Source organism: Protopterus annectens, chromosome 11.part0 (assembly GCF_019279795.1).
Source record: "Protopterus annectens isolate FY-2018-M chromosome 11.part0, PAN1.0, whole genome shotgun sequence".
Lineage (NCBI taxonomy): Eukaryota > Metazoa > Chordata > Ceratodontiformes > Protopteridae > Protopterus > Protopterus annectens.
This window is the reverse complement of record NC_056745.1, coordinates 132,540,911-132,561,579: the sequence shown is the minus strand read 5'-3', so window position 1 is coordinate 132,561,579 and position 20,669 is coordinate 132,540,911. Positions and strand designations below refer to the sequence as shown.

The 20,669-nt window shown below is 40.5% G+C and overlaps 1 protein-coding gene across 8 annotated transcripts in view; it reads left to right on the top strand.

Moving 5' to 3' along the window:
- DCP1B (decapping mRNA 1B) overlaps positions 1-19,517 on the top strand; it is a 492,116-nt gene extending 472,599 nt beyond the window's left edge. For all 8 annotated transcript variants that reach the window (XM_044087511.1, XM_044087514.1, XM_044087516.1 and 5 more), the window contains one exon: positions 17,561-19,517. In XM_044087511.1, the coding sequence (XP_043943446.1) occupies positions 17,561-17,641 (81 nt within the window). In that variant the 3' untranslated portion in view covers positions 17,642-19,517. The remainder of the gene's footprint in view (positions 1-17,560) is intronic.
- The last annotated feature ends 1,152 nt before the right edge of the window (positions 19,518-20,669 follow it).

Below are 20,669 nucleotides of genomic sequence, written 5' to 3'. Positions count from 1 at the left end.
CAGAACCAAAAGTACCAGAAAACTGACCAGCTTTTGTAGCCTATGCAACAGGAAGGGAAGGAAAAGTAATTTCCAGACAGACACTCCAAATGGATAGGAAGTTGCATAAGATTCTGTTACTCCTACCATGGAAAAACCAGTTCCACAGAACATAAGACCTCATTCTACAAGGGCTACAGCCACTACCACAGCTTTTAAGAGGAGGTCAACCAAGGACATTATTGAGGCTGCTACTTGGACCTCCGTGCATACATTTGCCAAGCATTATAATTTACCTCTATATTCTCCCTGTGATCCCGAGCAGGGTTTGCCACTGCTGTACTGCAAGGGATCCTGACTACACCATAATTTTTATTCCTCCTCCCCTACTTTGGCTATGGTATTCTACCCATTTGTTATGACTGTAGATGCATCCATGAAGGACATAGTACAGTTTTGTACCTACTCATAAATGTAGATGTCCAACTGGCTAGCATCTGCAGTCAGGCTTACCCTCCCTCCTTCCCCTCTGTGGTACTCCTAGGGTATTTACCCTCCTAATAGCTAGCTGGGGGGGGGGTCTCTTATGGTGTATTTGTTTGTATATATGTACATACATGTTTATTTTTTTGTGTTGTTTTCTACTATTTTGGAAACATTGGCATTTAGCCAAAATTTAGCTTTCCAAGAGGGCAATTGGCATCTGGGGCAAGAAACACTGAGGAAAATGGCGTCGGCTGATGCCTTTATACCAGAAGACCAGCAGAGATGACGTCGGGTGAAGTGCGACATCAGCCGAAGCCGGACCCGGACTCTGGAATCCGGCCGACCGAGGGGCTGCCTGACGACAGGACAACCCATTTGTTATGACTGCAGATGCTATCCAGTTCGGACATCTACATTTATGGTAGGTACAAAACTGTACTTTCTTGGCTTCGCTTGCAGTTTTTACCTGTAGATATTAAGATCAAGTTGCTGTATCCTCCTTTGGATAATAAAAAATCTCTTTGGGATTGTTGCTGCTGCTGCTATGTTTGTCTCTTCAAGAAAAAGGTAAGGCTTAGCAGGACCTTAAACATATTTTTGCCTCTTCTATCCCTAAGTTCCAGAGGAATTATCTTACTAGGCCCGCATTTGTTCACAGACTAAAGGCAGAAAGGGTGGTAGGAGAACTCCTCCTGCTAAGTCTTTTCAGGCTTCTGTGGCCTAGAAGCCTCTCTTATCTGACAAGCCTGCTACTGTTTGACCTCTTGCACCCACCCTTTAGCCAGGTCTCTTGCCTCTTAGGCTCTCCCTTCCAAATCGGCATCTCATTACTTTGGATTCTTGGATTCTGTCTGTCATCTGTCAGGGTTAATTCATGGTGTGGAAGTCTTTCCCTACTTTTTCAGGGATTCCCCAACGTCTGCATTCCTCAGAGGTTCTTGGATCCCTGGTGGACCCAGGGACCCACAAACCTCTGAGGAATGTGGAAGTTGGGTCCCTGGTGGACCAGGGAACTATTCAACCTGTCCCTCCTTCCCAAATAGGAAAGAGATTTTACTCCAGGATATTCCTGATCACTCAAAAAGAGGGCCCTTGGAGCCCTAATCTGAATCTCCGTGTGCTCAAACCAGTTTCCTCTTTTAGCACCCCAAGCTTTTCTGGTGTACTTGGATCTGAAGGATGCTTACCTTCAACTTCCTGAAAGGATGGTGAATAGGAATATGTTATGTTTCTCTGTTTCTTCCTCTCATTTTCAGTTGTCTGCTTTCCCCTTTGGCCTTTCTGCTGCCCTAAGGGTATTCACAAAATGCCTAGCTCCTGTGATTGCCTTTTGCAGGCTCCAAGGCATTCAGATGTTTCCTTATCTAGATGACCTTTTGCTTCAGGCACCTTCTGTCAGTTGCCTGTTACAGGATTTGGAGTTCACCATATTTCTCTTTCAATGTCTGGGGTTCACGATCAACTTCTAAAAGGCTGTCTTGACTCCCTCTCAAGATCAAGTGTATTGGGGTTGCAGAATTCAGACAGTGCCAGTAATGGCCTCTCTTCCATTTCAAAACGTTACGTCTTTGGCAGCTTCTTTCAGTCTCTTCTTCCTCTTCCTGCTATTTCAGGCAGTGAGTTTCTTCGAGGCCTGGGATTCATGGCCTGTTGTATTCCAATGCTCCCTCTTTGCAGACTGCACATATGGAAGCTTCGGTGGTACCTCAAGTCAGTTTGACTTCAGCATTGCCACCCTCTGGATTTCAGAGTGCCTCTTCTTCCTTGTGTGAAGTGGGAATTCGAGTGGTGGATTCACAAACTTACCCTCATCCCAGGCCTGCCTTTTCATCCTCAGTTTCCTTCTCAAGATCTGAAGCTGTTACTTGGTCTTCAGTGCATACCTTTACTAAGCATTATAAATTGAATATGGTCTCTTTTGCCATAGCAGGTTTTGCTAGAGCCAATCAGCATGGGTTTGTTGAAGCCTATTCCCAGTCTTCCACCTCCCAGTCCTTTTCTTGAGCTTTTGTACGCTCGCTATGATGAATACCAACAGTGATAGAGAAGGACATAAATGAGGTTGTGTAAAATCTTACCATAACAGTAGATGTCCTTATCTTCAATGTTGCAGTATTCGCTTCCTCCATCCAGCACCCTTTTTTCTTTTGGGCTTTGTTTTCATTTCCCTCCTGGCCAACAGTCTTCCTTTTCCATCAACATTTTCTCCTGCATGTGCATAGCCTCTTCTGTCCTATGGAGACTGTTCTCTACTGGGGGAATTCAGTTTTGAGCAACTGTGTCCATACATCACCTTTATATCCTACTTCTTAAATGAGGAGCACACTTGTGACGTACAGTGCATACAAGATCTAAAGGCTTTGGTATACTGGAAGGACGTTGAGCTATCTTTAGCAGGAGGTCCCTATTGTGAAGAATATTACAACAGTGAAGAGAAGGGCATCTACTGTTATGGTAAGATTTTACACAACTGCACTTTCAAGGCTCAGGTTATTTGGTTGATGTGTGCTGCATGTCTACTATCAACTCATTAACGATCAGTGGCATCTTTCTGCATGCTGCAGTTAAGTCGCATTTCAAAATGGAGTCACACTAATTATTTAAAGTTTCACTAATTGTAGTGCAGCATTCAGCAAGACAGTTTTATTGCCAGCCTTTGCTGACCTGCTGTAATTTATTTTGCAGAGTGGAACACTGAAGTGGAACTTAGTAAATCACCTCTCCTCTACCCACTGTAAGCTTTGACTCCATCAACTATAGTACATACTGCTGCTGCTAATCCCTGCCTGATCCAAGCTGCAGCTATGATTTTGAAATAAAATGCAAGAAAATACATATTCAGGATAGCATAATGATTGATACACGTTGCCATAACTGCTCACCACTAAATTTCCCTGTCCACCCTTAATTTGTCACACTCACTAATACCTACATCAGTGGCAAGTCCTTATATTCATTGTAGTGAAATGATACATGCTACTACGATCTACTGCTTAAGGTAGCAATCATAGCTCTCAACTGTAAAGATTTTCACAGCATGTCCAGATTATTGCCTCATTTTAGTTCATTTTTCATAAAATTTGGGGTTTTCTAACAAATCACTGGCAAGTCATTGAAGTTTAAATTTGGAAAATAAGGACAGACATTTCAGTTTCAGACTTCATGCTCTTCAGAAAATTCATGTTTAAAGCAAAACCTGCTATGCTATTAACTTTCTAAGTTTTTAAGAGCAATATTTAAACATTGTGCCGATTTTTTGGGCCTTTGCTCCCCCATTATTTATGGCTTTGTCCAGATTTCTTCATCTAAGAGGTTGAGAGGGTATGGCTGTCAACCTCTTAGCACAAAAAAAAAAAAAAATCTGGACAAAGCCCCAAAAATAGGGACAAATTTTAAATATTGCTCCTTTGAACTTAGAAAGTTGCCGGAATGAAAGGTCTTGTGTTACCATGCATTTTCTGAAGGACATGAAATCTGAAACTCAAATGTCTGTCATTATTTAGTGAATTCAGTCCTCACTAATTTGCTACAAATATCAAGGAAAAAAACAGATTTTCTGAGGAGCAGACCAAAAATATGAAGCAAAAATCTGGACGTTCTGCGAAAATCTGGACAGTTGAGAAGTATGTTAACTGCAGTTGCAACATGTTAACAGTGATGAAAAAGAATCCTCATTTACCCAGTGCTGTTACTACCCATGTATACCAGTACCCTTATGCTGTATATATTGAGCACACGAGTTGTTTAGCATGGGTGAATGGTGCATATTTTCCTATCCATGCTGTTTTTCTTTTTTGGTAAAGATAAAAAAAATCCTTCAGTGTTACTCATATTTTCCAGAGTCTCCTACTACAGACCTAGCACACAGCACAACCTACTCCATACTTACACTCAAAGAACTGCAGCACTGTCATTTCCTTGTACAGAAGACTGTTCATACTGTACAACAGCCAGCTGTTTTTTTTTTTAATTTATATGTATGTGTGCCAGGGTAGAACATTGATCATAACTGAAAATTTTGAGGTTCAGCCCAGGAGATAAAATTGCTTGCTGACAAAATTGCAGTGTTTTTTTCCCTATTTATTTTCTTTGGAACAAATTATCATAACTTTATCATTTCTTAGCATTTTTGTGCCAAATTTTCTCTCCATTGTATCTAGGTTCCCACCTCATCCGTCATGCCACTGCTATTTCACTGTTTTATTGGAACATTTTTTTCCTACAAAGTTCCCTTTTAAGATAAAGTGCACAGTGGCCTTTTAGAATTCATGTAATGAATCCCCAAAATGAATGTTCTGAAAATTATGTCTCACAATATTACTGACTGCCAGAGTTACTGTATAAGATTAGTTGGGGAAAAAACATTGTTATAACTCTACTAAAATTCAAAATTTTTTACACATAATTTGCAAAATGCCATGAACAGCTGCACTTCTCTTGCACATTCTGCCCCAGAAGATAATTTTCAGTCAAACGTACAGTTTTTCACAGTCACGGTGCTTTTTAAGATGGAATTTCAGTGCGTTACATCAGACTTCATGACAAAGACCCATACGATAAATATTTTCCTTGTTTTATCTCCATATATTACTGACTGCCAAAATTCTGACTGACTGACTTTGGCTAACTGAAGTTCTTCATTTTCCATCAAACTTGTAAAAATGCGGACTTCCAAGATGGCTGCACATTGAGTAGCAGCTTAATTCTGGCTCTCCCAGTCTGAAAACAGAAACTTGGCTGAGAAAGCAAGTGGACCTAGATTTCTGGGTAAATTTCAGTAACCGACTAGTAAGTGCACTGCCTAGATGCCAGAAAAAAAGAAATATAAAGGACCTGGGGGAAAATCAGCTACAAAAGTTAAGGAAAAACACCAACTGGGAAAAGTACTACGGTTGTTCGGAAAGAAGTAGTGGAAGTTCCAGACATGACTTCCAGTAACCTAGAGGAAAGTATAAAGCAACTGCACACAGATCTGGTTAAAATAAAACACTGATGGAGTATATCAGCACAAACAATAAAAAGCTGGAAAAAATGGAAGAAGCTTTGAATAGATATTCAGATAAGGTGACAGAACTGCAAAACTCAAAGGTTGAAGTGAAGAAAAGGCTGGCTGCATATGAGACTGCACAAGAAGAGGTGTTTCAAAAAGTAATAGCATTAGAGGACAGAGCACATAGGGAAAACCTGAGGTTTTCTGGTGTACCATAGAAGCTGGAAGGAACAGACTGTATTAATTTTATGAAAGTACAAATAAACAACTGGACTGGTATTCACAACAGGAATTAATTGAAAGGGTGTGTCATGTGTACGCTCCAAACCTGGCTGTGAGAGAACAACCTAGCTTTTAATTGTAAAAATGCAGTCTTACCCAGCAGAAGGGTTGATTCTGACAAAACTATGGCAGAAGAACAAAGTACTAAAAGTGGAAAACAGCAGAGTGTTTGTGGAGAATGACTATTCATTCCACACCAGGCAGAAGAAGAATACATTTTTTCCATTATATAGGGAATTCCGAGAGGCAGGTGTGAGATTCAAACTGCTGTACCCAGCTATCCTCCGAATATTTTTCCTTGGAGGAACAAAAACATTTTTTCATGAAGTGCATGCTAAATAAGAAATACAAAAGTTTGTCCAACAAAGTGAGCTGTGAAACAGGATATTCTGCTGCTTGTTCTTCTGGAAATAAAGACTACAGAGAGACTGTACCAGTGAAACCTTTCCCATTGTTTCAATAGGTAATGATTGAGAGAGATAAAAAGCACAGAATTTGACTAAAAGAATCAAGAGTGCACTGGAGATGATGCAGAGACAGGGTTTGAGAGATGGAAATGAACAGGAATAGAACAAATGAATCTGGAAATATTAGACTTTCTTGGACTTTGTTAAACTTGTAGGGAACTCTAAAGCATGTGCCCTACTTCATGGCATTAATGCTTGGAGACTGAAGTCCATAACATGGAAATTGACAAATGTGGGATTACAAAGCAATAATTATGTGTGTGAAATGGGACAGAACAAGAACATTTGGAAATATTGGACTTGTTTGGGCTTTGTTAAAACTTGTAGTAAACTCTAAAGCATATATCCGACTTCATATCATTAATGTTCAGAAAAATACTCAGGAGAGGGAAAGAGGAGGGAGAGAGTTAACTGTAAGTAAAACAACATTTTTTTCTTAACAGTATTAAGTGGTACAATTGGCCCTAGGTGTGAGTGTGTGTTGCGTGTGTGTGCCTTCTGTGGAAGGTTGGGCGCCGGGCTGGCAACTCGACACCGTAAAACTCCACTGCCAATCATGAGCGGACAGGTGATCCGCTGTGGCGACCCCTAACCGGGAAAAGCCGAAAGAAGAAGAAGAAGATTAAGTGGTGCATGATTTTTTTCTGCATGTTGTAAAAAATGTTTTCAGTTATTTTTAAGTGTAATGAGGATACTAATGTAAACAGGTGATTGTGTTTATTAATTTTGTTTCTTTCTCCCTTCTCTCTTTTTCCTTGTTTAGTTTTACGAAATGTAGGTACTGCAATGTAAAACAACCAAAAAAGGGGGATCTGGTTAAAAGAGCATGACAAAAGAAAAATGAGTGTGCTTTTTCTCATTCTTGCATAGGGAATGATTGTGTTAAGGCCTTTAGCAGTACACGTTTTGACAGAAGTAAGCAAATTAAAAAGAATATTGAATATTATAATGTCTTTTTTTTCTAATAAACAGTCCTGCACCTGGTTCTCATGTCACTAGCAGACAATTTGATAAAGAAAAATGGCTTGGAGAAAATGTTTTCTAAAAGCATTCACATGTTTTCCCAGCTGGGAGAGCTATAAAGATAAGGCAAAACCAGACAACACTTAATAGAATCACAGGCTCTGCCAAGCGTCTTAGCATGTGTAAGCTTTCTTTCTGTTTTGCTCGAGTCTGTGTATGTGGCAGTCAGCTTGGAACTTACATTCCTATTAAGGGGTAAATCTTTAATATTTGAAGATGTACTTAGTTTTTTTGTGTTATTAAGTTAGTAGGTTTTAGGGGGGTATTGTGTGTGTCTGTGTATTTTTGTTTGAGGGTTGCAGTAAAATAAAAAGTTCTGCAAGATGTGATATAGGCTTAAATGGAGATGACAGGAAACAGTTGTAAAGATTAACCTGCCAAACAGTGTATGCATGTAACAGAAAAGCTGGAACTAGACACAACAGAAAAGCTGGGAATAATAATCCCTCAAAAATATGATTCTTTCTATAATGTCTTTAAACGTTAATGGACTCATAGATAAATCCAAAAAAGAAAGAGTAATGAACCATATTAAAAATATAGAGTGCAAATAGCTGTGCTACAGGAGACACTTGGAAATAACTGAACATGTGAATTTCATAAAGAAAGGTTGTCAGGATGGTTATTCAGCAGAATACCTGGGGCAGAGAAAGAAAGGAGTACTTGTATTAATTGCAAGAGGAGCTCCAATCCAAATAGAATGGGGAAAAAGAAACAGTAATGGTAGATTTGTAGTACTAAGGGGCTACTGGCAAGGGAGGAGGATTACACTGGCATGTATTTATATTCTGTTGTAACTGCTATAATAGAGCTAAAGAAAATTCTGGGAGAAATAAATCAGCTTTCAGCAAGGAATATTACTTATAGGTGGCGACTGGAATTTTATTTGTAGCAGTGAAGATATGTCTGGAGGGCCCAGAAAGGGAAATATAACAAAGAAATGTATGAAAATGTTTTGCATGGAAGATGTGAATTCAGTACTAGGAATTCAAAGTGAATTTACATATTATTACCCAAGATACAAAAACTCGGCTAGGCTAGACAGAATTTACATTTCACAGGAATGTGTGCATTTAATTGAAGGTCTTGATACGGACCCAATAACTATTTCAGATCACGCGCCAATCATAACTAAAATAAAAACACAAGGTAATGAAATAAAAATGCGACACTGGCGAATTCCCACAGATCTGTTGAAAAGAGAATAATTTAGGAATGGTTAGTGGAAATTATTCAGGAGCTATTAGAGAAGATAGAAACTTCTGAAAATATAGTTAGGAAATCAGATAAAATTAAAATGGAATTTAAAAATAGGGTGGAAATAAAAGAAAGGGAGATATGGTTAAGAAGTAACAAGAATTATTTGTGGGAACTGACAAAATATTGCAAAATAGGGGGAATCTCACTGAACAAGAACAGCTACTGCAGAATGTTGAACAGAAAGTAAGGGACTACCTTGATAATGTACATGAGTTTAGCACCACCAGAGCACAACAACTTTTAGTATAACGGCTCAAACAACAGAAAGTAGAAAAGGCTTGTCACCAAGATTAGAGAACCTATTACAAGGAAGATAGCTAGGTATCCTGTAGAAGTATTAGAAATATTTTGGAAAATCTATGCAAGTCTGTATGAAGCAGAGAATATGGAAATCAAGAAAAGGTACACATGGAAGTGTTTATGGAAAAATTAAATATGCCAAGGCTATCGGGAGGGAGGCCGAATTACTAATAGGATAGGAGGAGATGAGATAAAAATGGTGATGTATAACCACACAGAAATGTCACCAGGATTAGATGGTATTCCTGTGGAAGCTTGGAAGTTAGGAGGGAAAAAAAAACTAATAAAGATCTAGAAGGTTTTGTTTAACAGTATTTTAAGAGGAGGAGAAGTACCCACATCCTGAAAGAAAGCGGTAGTAGCTGTACTACCTAAAGAGTGTAAAATCCATTAGATCCAGCTTCATACAGGCCCATTTCAATACTAAATCATGATTATAAAGTATTTGTCTGTAATGGCTAAAGGAGTGGCAAAAGTGATACCAAAACTGATACATATGGATTAATGTGGTTTGGTGCAGGGGAGGTAAACATATGACAACATAAACAGAACAGTGATGATCCATAGGGAAGCAGAATGTGAGAAAATACCACTGTTACTGGTGGATCTTGATGCAGAGAAAGCATTTGATAGAGTAAGCTGGGATTCTGTGAGCAGAGCAATGGAAGTATTTGCATTCTCTGATAAAATTATAAGGTTGATTAGGAAGATATATGAAAGATGAGAGGCGAAAGTTCAAGTGGGTGGGGTCCTCCATGATAATCTCTGCTTGAGCAGAGCTACCAGGTAGGGGTGTCTTCTTTCCCCTTTATTATTTGCAGTATATTTAGAGCCATTGGCACAGAAAATAAAGAACTCAGAAATTCAGGGATATAATTGTTATTGTAGTCAAGAAAAACTGGCTGTATTTGCAGAAGATGTTATTTTATACCTGACAAAAACGGAAAGGGACATTGCAGTGCTGGGGAACATATTGAGACGGTTTCAAACCTGTTAGGGATACAAAATTAATGAAGCAAAAACAAAAGCAAAAGTGGTAAATTATGTACCCACATACGGATTGGTTCAGCAATATCCATATTTATGGGGACATGATAAAATGAAGTATTTAAGAGTATGGATTAAAAATGTTACTGGTGTGGCAGCTAAGGGTATGTGGGAAGAGACTAAACAAAAGACAATACAAAAACTGAGAAAATGGAAGCTCTCTTATATGGATATTGGTAGAAGATACAAGCAGTTAAAATGTTTTAGTATCTTTAGTCTTATGCACTGGTCAGGCATATGTTTTTTCAACCAGAGAAGTTGTGGATATCAATTAAAGAGCTGAAGGATTTTATCTGGGAAGGGAAGACAGCAAAAGTCCAGTGGGCTAAGCTTGTTCTTTCAGTAGAACAGGGCAGACTGGGATTACCCGAGTTGCAGGGGTATTTCAGAGCAACACATTTAAGGCTTCTATACATAGTACAAGCAGAAAACTATCTTTCAAAGTAGAAAAAGAGAATGATGAAATGAGGGGAAGCTCAAGTAGTAGGGAGAGACTGGAAATTTGGATGCAGACCTTTAATGAGCACAACAATAATCATAAAGAGTATTGTATTCATAAAGTAGCAGAAGGTCTTCTAAGAACTAAGCCAACAGGGGAATGGAGAAAGGAGATGTTCTGCATTTTTCACTGTTGCAGTCATTACATTTGGGTAATGCCCTCAGCCGGCCTGAATTCCAAAGTCATGGGTCCTGAGTCGGCTGCTGTCACCCCTTCCCTGACGTCAGGTCGTCAGGGGTAAAAAAAGAAGCAGTCAACGCCATTTTCTTCAGTCTTTCTTGCCACACGGTGCCCGAAGCAGAAGCAGTTCACAAGTGCCGGTCGGCCGACTCCTGAGATTTTTGTGTTTGAGTTTCAGATCCAAAGTCTTCAATAAAGCTAAGTACCCCATTGGGGAAACTTTTTTCTTGCTCCAGACCGATGTCAGAAAAAGTTAATAATTGTATTTCTTGTGGAAAGCAAATACCTCATAAGGATTTTCATTCTTACTGTATTCCTTGCCTAGGCCCTGATCACAACGTTATTGGTTGTCGGTTTTATGCTAGATTTAACCATTGCACTATTAAGTGTCAGTATGATTTTGCTTTAAACTATTTTGGACGCCGGTTTAATTATCCTGAAATGTCATCGGATAGCCATCCAACTACCAGAGTTTACAAAAAACGCAAAGAAAAGGATAGAGAAAAACAACCGAGGCCGAAAACCGATGACGAAGCTTCTCCTAAGCCAGTTATCAGTTCGCCGGTTCTCAGTGAGGCGCTTTCGCAGCCCCTGATGCCCACTACTTTAGAGTCGCAGGCCGCTACCAACTCCCACGTGGAGTCAGCCATGCCGCTGGGTACTCAAGGTATTGGAGCCTCGGACACTAATCCCTCAAATGGTTCCGGAGCCGCTGAGCAGGTACCGGCTTCTGAGGGTGTATTCAGACCTAAACATTTTTACATTAAAACGACTTCAGCTTCAAAGGCAAAAGCACCTTCTAAAGCAAGGAAACAAACTCAAGACCCACGTGGACAGGCCTCTATGCCCCAAAAACAGATGCTCAAAATGGCCGAAGACTTGATTACCTTGATCAGGGGTTCCCATCCCCCTCCTGATAAGAGGCCTAGGCAAGACACTGACTATGAATCTTCAGATCACGTTTCTATTTCTTCTGATCAGGAATATTCTCTTCCCCCCCATGAGGATTCTGATGCTGAAGAATCTATTCCTTCAGCATCTCCTCCTGAGGACTATTCCTTTGGGGAAACCTTGCATACCATGAGGGAGCATTTCCACTGGGAGAGACAAGATTTTTCAGAATCTAAAAAGAGGCTCAGGGATTTCCTTTTACTACATCAGCACAGGCCCCTAGCCATTCCATCTGTGTTAGACATTGTAGATGATGTGTTTTCGGAGTCTAGTCTGACCCCTGACTCCTTACTCCCAGCTCCTGTCAAGCCTGAAAGATATTACAGGGTTCCTGACTCACACAAATTTCTTTTTAAAAACCCTACTGCTAACCCAGAAACTATTTCACAGGGTCCAAAGGGAGTTAAGGCTTACACTGCAAAAAACCCAACCCCCTCTGACAGAGATTCAAGGGCACTGGATAGATGGGGAAAAAAGGTTTACACATCTGCAACTTTGGCTGTAAGGGCCTTAAACTGTCAATTTCATATGTTTAAGTATCAGCAACATGTCATGGGATTGCTTAAACAGAAAATGTTGTTAAATTCTGAATGTGCAGAGAACAAGGAAATGCAGGATTTATTGTATGCAGCAGAACAAGTTGGAAAACATACTTTGCAATGTGGTTTTGATTCTTTGGAGGCCTCCTGCAGGGCCGCAGTTACAGGTTCTGTAATTAGGAGGCATGCTTGGTTAAAGGAACAAAATCTGCCTGATCATGTTAAAGTTAAATTACTAGATGCATCTTTACAGCATGATACTTTGTTTGGTGTTAAGGCAGAAGAGGTGTTAAAGAAAATGGAGGACAAAGCTAAATCTATGCAAACTGTCAAAGATTTTTTACAAGTACAGCCACCAAGGTTTAGTAGACACTGGCCTACAAAAAATTGGTCCTTTCCTGTGTCAGACAGACCTCAAAGGGGCAGATCCAGACGCCCTAGGGACAGATCCAGACGCCCTAGGGACAGATCCCAGGTGCAAGGTTCTTATAGGCCCAAGCAATGGGGTGCTTCTATCTCCAAAGCTGGAGAAGATAGAACACAAACGTACAGAAAACAATCCCAGTGACTTCCCCCTGCCTGCACCAAACACTTATCTTCTGGCAGCACCCTTAAGCACTTTTGCTCAAAATTGGCACATCATAACCCAGGACAAGTGGGTTTTAAACATAGTGTCACAAGGCTACAAGTTCCATTTCCATACTCTGCCAAAGGCAAACGGCTGGCCAGATCTGCCAAAAAATCAATGGACAGAGGCACAAAAACAAGTTTCATCCCTCATGGACATGGGGGCCATTCAACAAGTACCAGAGCAAGAGCAGGGACAAGGATTTTACTCAAGACTGTTCTTGGTACCCAGAAAGGACGAGGCCTGGAGGCTGATACTGGACCTATCCATTCTGAACACTTTCCTGGATATTCCAAAATTCAAAATGTTGACTTTGCAACAGCTTCTGCCCATGCTGGGCAATAATGCTTAGCTTGTGACTTTAGACCTAAAAGAGACATACCTGCATGTTCCAATCAGACAATCATGCAGAAGATACCCAAGATTCAAGGCTGGTTCAATGCATTACCAATTCTCTGCACTGCCCTTTGGCTTATCTGCTGCGCCCACGGTCATTACAAAGTGCCTGGCACCAGTAATTGCACTCTGCAGACAAAGAGGAATACAAATATATCCTTACTTGGACGACTGTCTCATTCAAGCAGAGAACAAGGGCATTCTTCTTCAACATCTGGCGTTTGTGAAAAGACTTCTAACATGCCTAGGGTACACAGTCAACAAAAAGAAATCAAAACTAGTATCCTCACAAGAGATAACATTCCTGGGTGCAAGCTTAAATACAACTGCCCAGATGGCTTATCTCACGCCAGACAAACAAAGGCAACTGACTACCTATTTCAAAATGTTGGCAACAAAGGCCCAGTTATCTGCAAGAAAAATTCTGCAGGCTTTGGGCTTCATGGCATCCTGCATCCTACTAATTCCATATGCAAGACTGCAGATGAGGAAACTTCAATGGTACCTAAAAAGTGTTTGGACTCAACATTGCCACTGCCTGGAAACAGTCATTACTCTCATTCCCTGCCTGCAGTAGGAGTTTCGATGGTGGGTAAAGGCTTGTCACCAGAACAAGGGACAGCCATTCACATTACCCCCAGACAGGCAGACAGTAACAACGGATGCATCGGACTATGCCTGGGGAGCCCACATGGCAGGAAGATGCATTCAGGGCACATGGTCCTCAAACCAAATGCATCTACATATCAATCAAAAAGAGATGTTAGCTGTTCAAAATGCCCTGACAGCCTTCAAGGACCTACTTCATCCGGGACAACTACTGATAAAGACAGACAACACCACGGTCATGTGGTATATAAACAAGCAGGGAGGCACACATTCTTACCCCGTTTGCAGACTAGCCATGACCTTGTGGGACACAGCTTTGACTTACCAAGTACATCTGCAGGCACAATTCCTGCCAGGAAAGGAAAATACTCTCGCAGACGAACTAAGCCGAAACCTCATGGATCCCAACGAGTGGAATCTGGATCCACAAGTCTTCAGCATGATAACAAGGAAATGGGGATGCCCGGAAATAGATCTGTTTGCCTCCCCTCTCAGTTAGCAACTAAAAAGATTCTGCACAAGGACTTATCACAGAGCAGCATGGAAAGTGGACGCCCTATCAGTATATGCATTTCCTCCACTGCCTCTCCTCCCCAAGGTGCTCCTAAAGGTCAGAAAGGAGAAGCCAAAGATGATACTGATTGCCCCAGACTGGCCACGCCAGTACTGGTGTCCAATACTAAGGAACTTATGTCTATACCTAGCTTGGACCTTACCTCAAATACCTCGACTACTGTCCCAGCAAAACAATCATATCCTGCACAGCCAGCTCAGGACTTTAAACCTGGCAGCATGGCGGATAATGTAATCATACAAAAAACACCTCTCAGTAAAGCTGTGATATCATTCTGGAAGCCAGAAGGTCTAGTACTAGAAAGTCTTACGCTGGAAAATGGAAGAGATTCTGTGCCTGGAACCAGGCACAAGGAACTGATACAGCGGTACGAAATATTCCTCAGATTTTGCAATACTTAACTGAGATACTGGACAAAGGCCTATCTTTTTCATTAATTAAAATTCATGCCTCTGCCATTTCGGCTCATTACAATACAGAGCCACCACTATTTTCTCACCCTTTATTACCTAGTACCTCAGAGGAGCTAAAAATTTAAGGCCCCCAAGGAGACTACCAATACTTGCATGGGACCTCAACTATGTCTTGGAAAAGCTCACCCTGCCTCCTTTTGAGACAGCTGCTACTGCTGATATAAAGTTCTATCTTGGAAAACAGCTCTGCTCTTAGCAATTACTTCTGCAAGACGAGTTTCAGAGCTACAGGCACTCATGGCTGTAACCTTTCATCATTTTTCATCCAGACATGGTCTCCCTGAGGACAAACACAACATTTATGCCTAAAGTAGTGTCCAGTGTGGCTCTTAACCAAGCCATCCATCTGCCAACCTTTTACCCAAATCCACAGAACAAGGGGGAGAGAATTCTCCATTCTTTGGACATACACAGACAGCTGAGATTCTACTTGGACAGAACCAAAGCTTCCAGGAAGACAGAGCAATTACTAGTGGCATATGCTGCAGGATTACAAGGAACGCCCATCTCAAAGCAGACTATTTCTAAGTGGTTAGGCCAATGCATTCATTTCTGCTACTTACACCATGGCAAGCCAGTGCCTAAGGGCATTAGGCCTCATTCCACCAGAGCTGCAGCCACCTCAGCAGCCTTTCTCAGGGGAGTACCAACCAGAGACATTTTAGAGGTGGCTACTTGGAGTTCAGTGCACACCTTTACAAAGCATTATCATCTGCCACTCTACTCTAAATCCAGGGCAGGCTTTGCCACTGCAGTTCTGCAGGGCCTCATAGACGCTCCTACTGCTGTCTAGTTCCAGCCTCCCAACCATAGCTTTGGGACTGTACCCAAATGTAATGACTGCAACAGTGAAACATGAAGAACATAGTACAGTTGTGTACACTTATCATAAATGTAGATGTTTGAGTGTATTCACTGTTGCAGTCCAGGTTACCCACCCGCCTTCCCCCTTTTTTCTTAAGTCTTTCCTTCTCTGATTTATACTACCTATGTGGAGTATTTGCTTATAGATGAAGGTAAAATTTATATTGGTGTATTTCTGAATATATATATAAAGTTTGGCTACCCTTTTTGGGGGCACCTGACATCTGGGGCAAGAAAAACTGAAGAAAATGGCGTTAGCTGCTTCTTTTGTACCCCTGATGTCAGGGAAGGGGTGACAGCAGCCGATGCAGGACCCAAGACTTTGGAATTCAGGCCGGCTTGAGGGCAGCCTGCCAGCAGGATTACCCAAATGTAATGACTGCAAACAGTGAATACACTCGAACATCTACATTTATGGTAAGTGTACACAACTGTACTATTCTGCTGATAGGGATGAAAGACACAGACAATAGGCAAGAGGAGGCGGGAATATATTGGAGAAAACTGGCAAAGGAACCATGCTACTAGGAGCAAATAACTACAGAGGAAAAGATAATAGAATGGGAAGAGGGCAAGAACTTATTTGGACTGCAGGCTAAAGATTGCCTTCCATATCAAGGATTGATATCAGAGTATATGCAAAGAGTAAGAAATGGGGGTGGTCCTAAATGAAAGACCAGCACTGGTAGAGTTCTTTTAGTAGAATCTAACAGAAGTTGCCATAAAGAAAGGACTAATTAGTAGAGCATATAAAATATTGCATGGTAACTGTAAGAATTAATTAGAGGAGGTTAGGAAGGTCTGGGAAGAGAAGTTAGATAAGCAATTCACAAAGAAACAATGGGGGCTATATGTATGTTTCCCAAATATGCAACAAAATCTAGAAGATTTCGGATCTTTGCCTGGAAGTGATGACATAGGTATTTTTATACCCGAAGCAGACTTGATTTTTTCCTCAAGTAGACAGCAAATGTTGGAGGTGTGATGGGGCAGAAAGAGGTAATTGGGAACATATTTTCTGGGAGTATAATGAGTTGGTAGCCTTCAGAGATTCCCTGCAGACTGCTCTGTCAGAGACTCTGGGTGAGAAAGTTGGAGTGACTACGGAAATGATTTTTTTGAGCTATGATACAAACTCGGATTTGCCTAGATATAGTAAGGCCTTGCTGAGTCTAATTATGATGGCTGCCAAAAAAGCAATTCCTAGAAAATCTAAATCAAAATCTAAATCGACTTTACTAAAAGTAGTGAAGATAGTAACAGTGTTAAAACAACTGGAACTGAGATCTTTAGACAAGGGTAGGTGCAAATTAGATAGAAAAAAATGGGAAATGTGGGATCAATACATGCAGAGGAGGAACGAGGTTTAAAAAAAGACAGGATTTGAATGAGCTATGTAATGGCTGACTAACTGACTGGGTATGTTAAACGTGATACATAATTGTTACAGCTACAGTTGTGTTAACACGGTGTGAAATGTATAATGTTTACAACTGAGATTGTGTCACTATGGTTTATTGTCATTTGAATAAATGTAACATGGCCTATGTCATACATGATAATTTAATAAAGATGTTTCTTGTTTAAAAAAATGCAGCCTATGGGACTTTACAAAATTCATTATGTAGACTTCTAGGATGAATATTTTGAAAGTTTGCCCCAAAAATATTACTGATAAAATTATCAAAGTTTGGACTGACAATCATTTCCTTGTAAATTTACTAAAATTTAGTCTGCATCACATTTACAAAATGCCATTTAATGTCACCCTGCGAACAACTTTACTGTCCTTATGCATTTTTGTCCCAGTAGCTGGTTTCAGACAGGGAATATCTACAGATAGAGAATGCAAAATCACCTTGTAAGACAGAGAATCAGAGTGACACACCAGAGTTCTTTAAAAAGACATGTAAAGTGAGTTATCAGAAAATTGTGTTCATATTTAGTGAACATTTCCTTATGAGTTTGCTTTTTTGCCTCCACCATAATAGTTTTTCTTTTTCTCTTTTTCAGAATGATGCTGGTTTTCTTGACACCATATATGAAGCATATCTCTGCAGACTAAGCAACACTGCAACCAAAACGAACATATGAGAGGTGCTTATGGAAGTCTGAACTTTGATGTGCTGAATTATAAGATGCAGCTTTTTCAGCTGTTAGCAAAGGTGCTAGCTCCTTTTAAACTGTAATTGGAGAATACTGTACAGAAAGAATGGCTGCAGGGGCACTTTATTGTCAAAAGGTGGTGAAGGAGGATGCTCAGGAAAGTATAGGAGTGACTAGAGAGATGCTTGACTTGGTGGAAAAAAGGCTCAAGTTCTTCTCTTTGAGTCATACAGAAAAAGAAGATGGTAGACAGTTATTCTCTTCTGTTGTGGAACGTGTGTTTTTTGTTCCTCTCATTTTGATATAGGCTGTGACTTTTCCTGATTACATAATCTTAGACTTAAGGGGGAAAAATACAGAGCCTATTGTAGTCACAGAAAATAACACATATTACTGATCCAGGGTACAAGACCCTCAACACAGTTTGGCACAGTATCTTTCAAGGAAAAATAAGCAGTTCTACATTTTTGCAAAGATACAGTAGAAGGACATTTGCACCCCAGTGCACGACACTGTGTCTCAGCATTAACCCCAACATTTTAACTAATTTTACTGCACTCCTTATGTCCTGAATTTGTGTTGCATTCTCCCTATTAACATTCAGGCAGTCCTACAAACTGCCCTTGTATACCCCAATAGACACCCACCATTTCTACTCCTGCTTGACTCCAGTGATCATTGGGGATTGCACCCCTGATGAACCCAGGAAGTGTGTTGAGATCATCATCATGTCTAGACCTTGGAACCATGGTAAAGTTGTAGTTTTTCCAAATTTTTGTTTTTGGAATTTGCAGTGATGCTGTGCTCTGTTCAGCTACAACACACCTATGCATACTGTGTGACCAGATGTCAGCTCTGTGTGCCTTGCTGCTTGGTGAGGGTGCTTTTGCTAAAGGTGCTGGATATTCTGCATCTGCTAACTTGGACTCTTACTTTCCTGTAAGATGAAGTAACAGACCCTTACCATCCCAAAAATAACTCCCCCAACCTTGTCCTGCAGAGCTTGAGCTAGTAATAAAATGTGAGCCATTGTCAATGTAACTTGTGAGTAAAACTCCTGCACCAGCAGAGCTGGCTGTGATAGGTGCTGTGCCTGAGTTGCAGGAGTGCAAGATTTCTGTTTGCACTGCTGTCTCTTCCTCTTTTTTTTCAGCACTGTGCCATAGTTGTTCTAAATTTACTAATTTCTCGTAGGGGAGTCCTGCACTATACTCTGCTGAAAATACCCTGATGGATTTATTCCTTGGTTTTATAATTGCTTCATCCAACAGGACAGTATAGTTCTTCACCTGGCCTTTGGATACTTTGAGCATGTGCTGGGTTGTCTGACAGCAGATCATGCACTTGGGATTTCAGCACATAATAGTAATGTCTTGGAAAACATTTTTGTTGGTATCTAGGAGGGGCAGCCTGTACCACCTGATGATTACTGTACTTTCATTGACATTGTCACTATCATATTTGCCTGTGTATTTCATGTTGTTGTCACATTTGTTGTCATTGTTTCTGAGAGTGCAGTAAATCACAGCATTCCTCTTCTACCCTCAGCATATTTAGTTTTTCCTCAACTTCAAATCCTTTTAGGATTATCATCCTTTTTATGTTGGAAGCCTCTCTGTTTCTCACAGCATCATGTGGACAGTTTTACAAGACAAATGTCTAGTTTGTAAATTACTAAATGTTGGCCTGTAATCACTGTGGAGTTTGAGCTTATTTTAAATTTAACTTCTATTTCCAGGCAACGATCACTGCCGAACAGGATTACTTTCTCTCCTGTTCATTGTTTAGGTCTGATTGTTCTCTCCCTGAAAACCAGTGAAAAAGTTTGCCTCATAATTTTAATAAAATAAAAGTAAGGACTGTATTTTTTCATTTTTAATCAGCTGAGACTTTATTAACTTGTTAGAGGAGTTTGTATTCATCCACGACCTGGGCCAGAAGCAAGGAAGCACATGAAACAAGTTTGGTGTGTATTGCTAGTAAAACGGTATGCTATGCAGTGAGTAGTAATATGGTTACAAAGTGCATGACAAGTTAATATGCAATGTATCTCATGGGTATCCTTGTCAAGCCAATACATTTCATAAGATAGGGAAAAGTTGAAAAAACACTGATTGCCAAAGAACCTGCTAAAAAAAAAAGTCATGGTTAACAGTTACTGTCACAGTGCAAGAGTTCTTATTGACTGCACAGAAATAGAAAATAGGCATAAGGACCCTAGTGAAAGGCTTATTACAAAGTAAAAGTGAGAGAAATACTGTGGAAAGTAAGGGAGAAAAGAAACGAGACTGAATGTAAAATATAAGGGGGAGTGACAGATGAGTGAAATGACAACTAATGCCAAGTGGTTAAGAGAGTTAGGAAGGAGTAAGAGTAAGGGATGGTAGCATATCAGATATTGAGAATAAAATTAAAGTAAAAAGTTATGAAGACACAAAACTTGTTTAACAATTGTCTTTCAAGCACTTTTGCTGGCTTCTGCAATGAAGAAGTTATGCAGATGTTCTTCATTCCACATTGCTGCAGTCCTAACTATTGGGTAGTCCGCTGTCCCAGTCGGCCCGAATACCAAAGTATATGGCTGACGTCGGTCAAGGCGCATTAGACTGACGTCAGTATGTCAGGGTACTAATGCGCATGACCGACGTCATATCCTCAGTCTTTTTTGCCGCATAGTCCGATGCAGAAGCAGTTTTGCGAGTGCAGGTTGGCGTTCTGAAAGTTTCTGAAGTCAGAGTTTCAGACCGAATCAAAGTTGGCTAAGTACCCCGTTGGGGAATATTTTGGTTTTCTTGCCTCAGTATTTAACCGGATGTCAGAAAAAGTGAATAACTGTATTTCTTGTGGGAAACAGATACCTCATAGGGATTACCATACTTTGTGTATACCTTGTTTAGGGCCTGAGCACGACGTTGTTGGATGCCGCTCTTGTGCTAGATTTAACGAACGCACTATTAAGAGAAGGTTAGACTGTGCCAGGTTAGTTTTTGGGAAGCGTTGTAATTATAAAATGCCG